The sequence below is a fragment of the Corvus brachyrhynchos genome, unplaced genomic scaffold (genome assembly GCF_000691975.1).
Source record: "Corvus brachyrhynchos isolate BGI_N302 unplaced genomic scaffold, ASM69197v1 scaffold44, whole genome shotgun sequence".
Lineage (NCBI taxonomy): Eukaryota > Metazoa > Chordata > Aves > Passeriformes > Corvidae > Corvus > Corvus brachyrhynchos.
Genome location: NW_008238359.1, coordinates 1,107,339 through 1,117,623, shown reverse-complemented (window position 1 = coordinate 1,117,623; position 10,285 = coordinate 1,107,339). Strand labels below are relative to the sequence as shown.

The window sequence follows — 10,285 nt, the reverse complement described above, 5'->3', positions numbered from 1 at the left end:
TACACTTGCTTTTTAGGAGCTGGCATTCACCAACAGAGTGTTAGGTTTTGTCTGTCCCTGTAAGTGCTGACCTGCTGCATTTTTTCCCTGTTTTTTTGCATTTCCCCAGGTGTATCATCTTCTCCCACTGAAGGAAAGCCGGGGTTATAGCTTCATGGACTACTACCTGGAAGAAGACAACGTAAATCCATGTGTGTCACTTGACAATCTGTTTTTAAATGGATTTCTCTACGTACCCATTTCATCTGATGGTGAAGGTGATGCCTACAACATTCTCAAAGTAAGCACCAGCCTTTCATTTTTCTCTTTTGTTCCCTTTTGGAATTAAGTCTCCTCTCTTCTTCTTGCCTGTTCTGAAGGGCTTTTTAATGGGAAAAAAAAAAAGCTCATTTGCTGTAAACTTGCTCACATTTGTATGAGAAAATAACCAGGACCAGTTCCTACATCTTAGCCCATAGGTAGTAACTATTTATCTAAACCATTTGACCTTTGAAAGGTTTCCTCATAGTAGAGACACCTGCAAAAGGGCTTGGATAAGGAAACAGTCCTGAGAAATTACCTGTAGTATCATAATATTAGAAACTCCACATTCATTCATGTTTTCTTTCTCTGGTTTAAATAGGTCTCTAATAAAGTAGCAGTTAATTTGATAACCCACAAATCCGCATATACCCTTCCAAAGCGTCCTGCACAAATCTTTTTGGGTACCCTCACTCCAATGCATTTCACACAAGCCATTTTCACCCAGGCAGCTGTCCCCAAGGTAGGCCTATGGCCTTGCCTTTCCATCTGATCATCCCAGGATTTAGCCTTAGAATGAGAATAACATGATAGAGACCCCACATCTGTGTCAAACCAGCCCATCTGTGATTTACATACAAGCCTTCATTATTCTGACCAATACCAGACTTAGGTACACCCATTCTTGACATGCTAAATAAAGTTTATTATCCAACCATTTTTTGCATAATTTTTGTTCTTCTTTCTCTTTGTTTACTAGGAATTGGGCTTAAAAGTCTTCACTAGTAGCAAGATCCATAAGCCTGAACTCTGCGAGCATTACCCAGAACACATCATGGAAAGGAGTAACAGTGGTTCTAGTACCTTTTTGGGTTTGCCTCTCACACAACCTCCTAAAATTTACCACCCTACTTCTTTCCTTCCCTCTTTGAATCTTTGAATATTAATTACACAGGCAGATCTGATTGTGTTCCTGTATGCAGACCTAATTCAGGATCTCTCCCTTCTGGACCTAGTCCTGAAATATGAAACTGATTCACCTCTGCCTGCACCTTACCAGGCAGCGAGATGAGCCTGACTAGAACTGTGCGTGCTTGGTGACTCCCATGCCAGCCCCTACAGCAGGGAAGGTCTTGTAGCACTAAAAGAGTCTTTCAGCACAAAGCAGTGGGGTTTTTTTTCACATCAGATCTGAGTCCAGCAATGAAAACCCAAAAAAAAGGAGCATCTACTTCTAGGCAGCCACATTCTAGCAATAGCTAGAGGAACAACTAGGGCAAAAATGGGCCAAGACAAATGAGAAGGTGGTACAACCCATGGGTCAGTATTTTACTACTGGGGGCTGAGAAATTTGGTTCTGTTCCCAGTTTCCCTGCTTACATGACTATCAGCGACTGGGTAGGTCATGTCACTTCTCTGGAGGTTCAGTGACTGTGAAGATAGGAGAATGATATTGCTTTTGTTTTCTTGTTTTCTTAAACAGATCTGAGATTAGCAAGACTCACCTATATCACTTCCAGTTACTGATTTTTATGGTGCAGTATCCCAGCTCCAATTAAACAATTATAGTTTTTGGTCCAGTGACAGCTTCTATCCATCTACTCCTAAGACATCAGATCTTTGGTTTTGAAATGGAGGATTTGTCATCAGAGTATGGCCCAAGACGGCTCTCTGCTTTGACAAGATGTAAAGTCTTCTAAGGCTGATGGAAAAGTCATTCATAAGGCAGAACAGTATGAAACACTGTGAGAAAGCATCTTTCTGCATATTTGCTAATAGCCAGAGATGTAAAGACCCATATTCATTTTTTAAAAATTCCTAGACAGAGGGCTAAGTGTGTCTTCTGTTTCTGGTCATGTATAAATGCAATCAATTCTTCAGCCAGATTATTAAACTATGTGCCATGGTAATATCTGGGGGCAGAATGTTTCACATTTGATTCTGTATTGCTATAGAAATATAACCTTAATAACACCATCATGCATGGTTCTTTCGGCACTGCTGGGTTTGCTGGCAGTGGGGGAAGAATGCTTAACTTCATCCAATCTCTGTAAGAAGAGCAGTGACATTAAGAAAAATTAAATACTGAGATGGCAACAGAGAAATTAATGATTCCAGTGGCCAAGATGTCAAAGCTGTCAGTTTTAAAATTTTACCTAACAATAACAACTACTTGGAGGGAAAGTATGTTCCTGGTTTAGAATGGAGTTTGACACATGTTTTCCTTTCTCCCTGTCCTTGAATGAATTTGCTAGTCTCTACAATGAATCTGCATGGAGAATTGAGTTATGTCTTGACAGAAGGTACAATTGATGACGATCCTATAGAGACTGTCCGGAAGTACTTCCCTGAGACATGGGTCTGGGACATAGTTTCAGTGAAGTAAGTATTTAAGGGAATGTAGAGTGTGGTCACTAGGCCAAAACCTTGAAATAAGTTAAAGCCTCAGTGGATGTATTGGTACTTCAGTGAGAGGAGTAATTCTAGTAGACAAAGGGATTTTTTATGGACATTAAGTATAGGATGCTTCAGAGGAACATGCAAAAGCCAGTGCCTATATCGCAGCTGGTCAGGGGTTTGCTGTCAGCAGATGTTGCACAATAGGCTGTGAGGAGAATAGATGAACATCAGAATATAACTGAAGTCTTGTTCTCTGTCCCTCACCAGCTCTGAGGGAAAAGCTGATCTAGAAGTAACCATCCCTGACACCATCACCGAGTGGAAAGCCAATGCATTCTGTACTTCGGCAGACGCGGGCTTTGGCCTGTCCCCAACAGTGTCCCTCAGAGCCTTCCAGCCCTTCTTTGTGGAGCTCACCATGCCCTACTCTGTAGTGCGTGGGGAGTCCTTCACGCTGAAAGCCACCGTTTTCAACTACCTGCCTGCCTGCATCAGGGTAAGAGATGTTCACAGCTTTGCTCAGCCTAACAGCTTAGGCAAGACTACAGTGGGTCGCTTTCAACAAGGTGTTCCAAGCCAGATGACTGATCTGCAAAGATAATTTCAGCCAACATCCCAACCGATCTAACTGCTTTAATGCAACTACTGAGGCAACTGATGGCATAAGAAGAGATGTTCCAAGTCTTTTTCCATAGCCCCATGGGGTAAAATCATCTTTGCACTCTGGCTCATATTGATGTGGAGTAGATCTTTTTTGTCTGTGTCTCATGTTGGCAATTGTCTTCATATTAGGAGTAAATAATGCAAGCTCTCCTAAAGTACATGGACCACCCTCAATGTTTGAAGGGATAGCTGGCCATGCTCTGTCTCCACATACAAAAAACATTCCTTTTGGTGATTGCAGAGGAATAGAGCTAGGTGCAGATGAAACTACAAAAGTACTATTACACCAAAATGAGTGGTTCTTATACAAAGGGTGATGTATGTATGTACAAATCCTTGTTGTATTCGGTGAAGAGGGAGTATGTTTTCCCCACAAAGTTTTGAAAGCTACATTTGATTCAGAGCCTAAAGCTCTGCTATTCAGACCCCCAGCCTTGTCATCACAAATATGTGTCATTGTTCTATAGAAATATAGAACTTGGGTTCTTCACAGATCACAGAATCATTGCATACCCACATGGAAATTCCAGCTTCACGGGGTGGATACCTGTGTTCAGCGTTTAGTCTCATCTCACAAAACTTCACAGAAGATTTTCTGGAATGTGCAGACCTCCTGTAATTTGTTGCATCTGTCTCTAAGACACTGAGCTATATAACTTCACCATTCTTACCGGCAATTTTTTCCAACAAAAAAAAAAGAGAAAATTTGGTAAGGGATTAGTACAGAATCTCAATCACCTCTGCTTAGTTTTTTATAAATAGAGATTTTTATTCTAAAAGGAGTGAAGCTGGAACAAGGAAGGACACTTATCCAGTCATTCCAATACACTCTCATTTATGTCCATGTCTTTCCTATTTTGTTTGCTATTTTGAGGTTCCTTACTCCGCTTTTCCTTGTTCCCTTATTCTACTTTTCTTTGTTCCCTTACTAGCTGTCCCACTGCTGATGTTTTATCTCTTCATCTAACTAATCATGAGAGAGATCTTGAATTCATAGCTCAGCTGGTCTGTGCTATTCATTTTCCCAGAATCGATTTCCTTGCCAAAGATCCTGTTCTTTACGCTTACCTCCCTGATCTCTTACAATTGTACACATTTCAGTCATTTTCTCCTTTATCAGGCAGCTCTTGCTCTGCAATACCCACAAGGTCCTCAATCCCCCAGGAAAACCAGCTCCACCACTTTTTTCCATGCATTACATTGTCTGCAATAACTCCAGCTCCTCTGCAAGTCCAAACCTCATGACCCCTCTCTGTACAACTGGCAGGTCAGTGTGTCTCTGGCTGAATCTACTGATTTCCTGGCTGTATCAGTGGGGAAACAGGAAGAATCCTACTGCATCTGTGTGAATGGAAGAAAAACGGTTGCTTGGGCTGTAACACCAAGATCTCTAGGTAAGAGACCAGATGACAAGATACTGGGATCAGATATCTGTGTATGGCATCAGATCTTTGGTGTGAGGAGCTAGGTGACTCCAAACCTGTTTGGAAGGACCTTCTCTGTGTCAGAAGTGAGAAGTCCAACCCTGAGGTGAAGCACTGCACTGGGTGTAGTGTTTCCAGGTCCTAAACAACCATGTGTTACAGGCCTTGGCTTTCCCAACATTTTAATAGAAATCACAAATTCCCTTAATGCATGCAAAGCACCCAGACATTCCAGTTGGGAGCTAAGAATATCTTGTCTTAGTGTGTCTGGGTCTGAAATTTTTTAATCAATGCTTGCCTTCTCTGAAGCCTCCCAGAAAAAGACCATTTGATTTATGAGACCTTCCCCATCACTACTCTTCATGCTGATGGACTAACACCTGCTTGAGCAGCCATCACAAAAGAGGTGGTCTGGAAGGCTGCGTCTGGATCAAGATAAAACCCTCTCTCAGATTTAGTTCTCCTCTTGGAAAAGCTTCTCTGTAATGCATCACAGAGTGCCAAGCACAAACACAGACCTGTATTTCCCTGGCTCTACCTGGCAGGACTGACTGACCCCTGTTTCCTCCAGGGCAGGTGGAGTTCTCAGTGACCACTGAGGCCCTACAGAACCAGCAGCCCTGCGGGAACGCCATTGTGGAGACCCCTGAGAAAGGGCGGAAGGACACAGTCATCAGACAGCTGCTGGTGGAGGTACGTGGGCTGCTAATTTTGGTGGCACAGAGAAGTAGCAATAGTAAGAGCAATAGCTGTGTGTGATAGAGGTTTTCTGGTTTAGCCGTGAGAGCAGCAATAATGGCTTGTGGGACTCTTATTCTGCAAGCTTTTACAAAAGAAGCACTGATAAATCTAACACAGGCCAATAGAGCCCATAACTCATAATGTTGCCATCTCACAGTCAAAGCAGGGTCTTACATTACATAGAGGGACAGGAATAATAAGGCAGGCAATAATGACAGGTTTTTCTGAGACACCTCATATCAGAGATAAATGAGAAATCCTTGGGTTTGCCTCTAGTAAATCACAGGGATAGGTTGTGAATAGAACACTAGACAGAAAGCTTATACTTCTCCTCCAGCCCATGGCCAGTACTCTGGAACAGTCATCACAACCTACAGATATTTCTAAACAAAACTACCATCACTGTTTTGAATTGGTTTTATTACACTTCGAAGAATGATCCAAACAGTGTAACTAACCTTTTATTTTTCCATTCTTTTGTACACTTCTTTCCTTAAGCAGTGTTTTGCCATGATAAAAACATAGTTTTTCACATGGTAAGTTGCCAGTCATAAAATTAACCCACAGTATAAGTCTTCTGGAAGCTATTGGCAAACAAAAAGTACCAGCTTGTTGTATAGGGAAATCTATATAATAGTAAGTCCTCCTTACATGGCAGACATTCCAGTTTTCAGTAAGGCAGAACTAGGATATATTTTGCTTCAGGAAATATTTTGCTAACCTGAATGTAATGACAGAACAACCATCCTATCTGCTAGGTTTTGGTTTTTTTTTTAATTATTTACAAATGGATTTGAATGTATAATACATGAACAACTGTTTAACATTTCAGGAAATTTTCCAAATTTGTGTATGCCTTCAGGAAAAAGACTGTTTTGTTCTTTGAAGATACAGGAAGATAGAGCACTGTAAAGTCTTTTCTCCCAGATGGCAGGGGAATGTAAATTACTGAAAAAGTATTAGAGTTACTTCTGGCAGGGTGTCTGAGAGATTGCTCATCCTATCCTGTTATTGTAATGTGGTAATTAATCTACAGCAAGCCCTGACGGGATGGAATTGGAGATTAGCATCCAAGGCTGAACAATTAATTAACAGGGATGGATACAGTGTAACAGGCTTGGGGTGAAGCTGCATTGTCATGAGCACAGGGATGACAATATTCCCTGCAGCAGGCAGTGCATCCCAGAGAGAGAGAAGTGAGTGTGCCAGAGGCCCCAGGGCATCTTCTTGCCCCTCCAGAAACCAAGCCTCACTGAGAGGTCTTTGGGGAAACGGATTTTTTTTTTTTTCACCCAGGAATTTCTCATCAGAGAAAATCTTTCAAATAATCACAGTTTGTAACTTTTAATTGCCTGTTGAAATGTTCAAAATCAAACAAAACAATGGATTTCTCATTTAGTTGCACATCAGAATGGCATACTGAAACAAACAAGAAGGTGCCTTTTCAAACAGAAGCATTTTGCTCTATCACAGTTTATCCAAAAAGCTTTTTTTTTTTTTTTTCTTTTTTTTTCCCCTGGTCTTTTAATACTTTTCTGTCTTTTCATACTGAAGAATGAGAGACAATATGTTCTGACTGCGTGAGAAAGTGAAGACAATAACACCATTGTTTACATGCTGGGAAAAAATATCAGCTGGCAAAAGCCAGAAACCAATAAGGAAACACTGGGAACTCTCCTATTTAGAGGTTAAAAAATTGATGCAGGGAGCTCACTAAAATATACTATGACAAAAAAAATGTTTCCTAGTAAACATTTGATTCCTGAGTTTCCTGCAAAATATTTTCACCCATTTCACCAGAAAAGCGGTATTCTTTTCTAACTTCAAAGACTAGACTAGAAACTATTAACGAGTTGACTGTGGCATGTATTTAAATTCTGGTTGTTTTAACATGTCACTTGTGGTGCTTTGGAGTGCTCTAGCTGCCACCAGCCAAAGTTCTTGCATACATATCCTCCCAGTGTGCCAGGCACTCAGCCTTCACCACAGCCTGGAGAGCTCTGCCAGGCTGGGCCACAGTGGGAGGCACCTTGGATGGCAGGGTGCCATGTCTCTGTTGATAACATCACCTTGCATGTTATCTCCATCTTGCCCTGTGAAGATGCAGGGCGTCTCTCAGTAATAAGAAAGAAAAGAAAATATATTACATTTCATACTTGTAATTAGCCAGGATGTTACAGTCCTCAATTATCCTCAGTTTAGCACATGGAGGAGAAAACTTTCTAGGCAATTTTCAAAGAGTCCCTTTTACTTTCCCTTTTGATATTTCTTTTTCTCTGCTGTTGTTTCTCACTTTTTGCTTTTTTCTCTCTTGCCTTCTTCCCCAAGCCGGAAGGGACTGAGGTGGAAACCACGTACAACTCTGTGCTCTGTGCATCTGGTAAGAGCCATTTGTTTCCTAAGACTTTCTTTGCTGAGGTAGAAACTAAAGACAAAGGAAGAAGAAAAGGTTTGTGAGTGCTCCACTCTGAGAAGAAAGGTGTAGGGATCTGATAAAATTGAACAAACTAGATGCATATCCAGCTATTAGTGAACACAATTCTTCCTGGAGGAGAAAAGCTGAGGATGTAATAGTGTCTACAATTAGAGAGAGAGAAGCATATCTTTTAGGAAATGAGGCTGGCCAGGTCACTGCAGGGAGAGAATACCTGGGATTTAATAAGGTTATCTCTAATGCCTTTCATGTAACAGGTGTAAAATCACAAACCAGACTCTGCAGTAAGCCAGGTGTGCCCACCAAAGCAGAAAAGGCCATAAAAATAGGATGGAAAAAGTGTATTTGTCAGTCAAGGCTGGTTGATGATGCCGTATAGAAGTCCATGACAACCTGTGTGTAAGGGTATTGCAGGCCCAACACAAAATTTGCAGGATGGGAAACTTGGTCAACAAAATTGCAGATGAATGGATTTGTTGAAGTCAGGAAACCCCTCTTCAGGAGATGGTGTCTCACCCACGGATAGTTGCTGCTTGTGCATGTAGATACATCTGGAATTGTAATCAAATTAATCTGCTTTTTATCCCAGAAAAGTCAGTGTCAGACACAGTCTCCTTGGCTCTCCCAGCAACTGTGGTGGATGGCTCAGCCAGAGCATATTTCTCAGTGCTAGGTAAATGAAACCTCCTCAAAGTGTCACATGCTAGTGTCACAGCCCTCCAGGCTGTGCTCAGTCTAATGGCAAATTTACACTGTGAATTGTCCCATTCCCCAGGTGACATCATGGGCACTGCCATGCAGAACCTACACCAGCTCCTCCAGATGCCCTTTGGCTGGGGGGAGCAGAACATTGTCCTGTTTGCACCCAACATCTACGTCGTGGACTACCTGAACAAGACAGGGCAGCTGAGTGAAGAGGTCAAATCCAAGGCCACTGGATACTTAGTGAGCGGTGAGCTTTTGCCTTTCTGTTCATCCCCTCCCTTGGCTACTGAATAAGGACACGGTTGGTCACTGGCCTGGATGATCTGTTGGAGGCTGTCTCTAGAAAGGAACAGGATACTGGCAGGTTAGGGGTATACAATGCAGTATCTGTGAGAAGGAATCCGATGCTCAGTTGGAGGTACAGGGTGAGAGACAACAGCATCCAAAGAGGAACACAGAAAAAGTCCAGGGCTGGAAATAACTCAGGATTTCTTTCCATGAGAAAAGGACTATATGAAACACATAAATCAGACTATAACCATTAATCATGGCAGCTGCTTATGTAGATGTTGAATTCTTCTTAGTATTGAGATGTAGAAAGTATTGCTCATCTTTGACCAGGGCAGAATTTTACCACATTAGCTAGGGCACGATGACAGGCACACCACCAGTACGTGCGCACACGGTGGGCATCTCCTGACTAGCAAGGGGCTGTTGTGACTCGGTTATTTTTGCAGGAGAATTGCACTTCCTCCAAAGAAAATGATCCTGTTTTCTGCATTCATATCCTGTTTAGGACTCACATTTTTAATCAGTTCTCCTCTGGGAACCATTCTCTCATTTCTTTCAAGTTTGGGATGCATTACCTCTCCTCATGAAGTCTTGGGCAGAGAGCAGCAATGGCCACAGCTACCCAGTTTCCTGGTGGTTTTGGTGAGAAGAAGAGCAAAAGAATAGAGATATTCAGAGCCAGTATTTGCCTGAACTTCCTCTGTAATACTGAGGGGCATAGCTCACACTTGTGCCAATAGTTAAGGGGCACACTGTGTTCCAAATGTCTCCTACATTTCCTTTGCATGGCTGCTTGAAAACCACTGCGGCAACTGAAATATTTTTTCACTCTCCATTTCAGGGTATCAAAGGCAATTGAAGTACAAACACTGGGATGGTTCTTATAGCACCTTTGGGCCACGTTACGGGAAAGTTGGAAATACCTGGTAAGACCTCAGTACCACTGGCTTTTTGTTTCTGCTTTTCATGCCCTCTCACTCCTCAGTGTTCTCTTGTTCTCTCAGTGCTTGGTCATTGTGGAGTTTGAAATGGAGGTGGAGATGAAGTTATATGGGCCCTATGACCTCTGATGGGTAGAGGGCCTACTCAGGATGTCTTGGTTCCCTCTATCACTTTCAGGCTCACAGCCTTTGTCCTCAAGTCCTTTGCCCAGGCCCGGCATCACATCTTCATAGAGGAGAAGCACATCCAGGATGCTTTGATCTGGCTTAGTCAAAAGCAGAAGGAAAATGGCTGTTTCCGCAGTTCTGGGGCACTCCTGAACAATGCTATGAAGGTAACGTGTCTCCTGGTTGGCTCCACATGGGCTTTGTCAGGCTGGAACTTGGCAACTTGGCCACTCTGGGATCAACAGAGTTATTTCAGCACTTGGGGGTTAGGAAAGAGT

The 10,285-nt window shown here is 42.4% G+C and overlaps 1 protein-coding gene across 1 annotated transcript in view; it reads left to right on the top strand.

The window, feature by feature from the left end:
* Positions 1-10,285, top strand: part of LOC103616730 (alpha-2-macroglobulin-like) — a 31,129-nt gene that overhangs the window by 17,245 nt on the left and 3,599 nt on the right. The window contains 11 exon segments of the mRNA XM_017735856.1: positions 110-280; positions 1,001-1,112; positions 2,496-2,622; positions 2,908-3,136; positions 4,571-4,697; positions 5,299-5,420; positions 7,797-7,848; positions 8,492-8,575; positions 8,678-8,854; positions 9,740-9,824; positions 10,018-10,174. Coding sequence (XP_017591345.1) covers positions 110-280; positions 1,001-1,112; positions 2,496-2,622; positions 2,908-3,136; positions 4,571-4,697; positions 5,299-5,420; positions 7,797-7,848; positions 8,492-8,575; positions 8,678-8,854; positions 9,740-9,824; positions 10,018-10,174 — 1,443 coding nt within the window.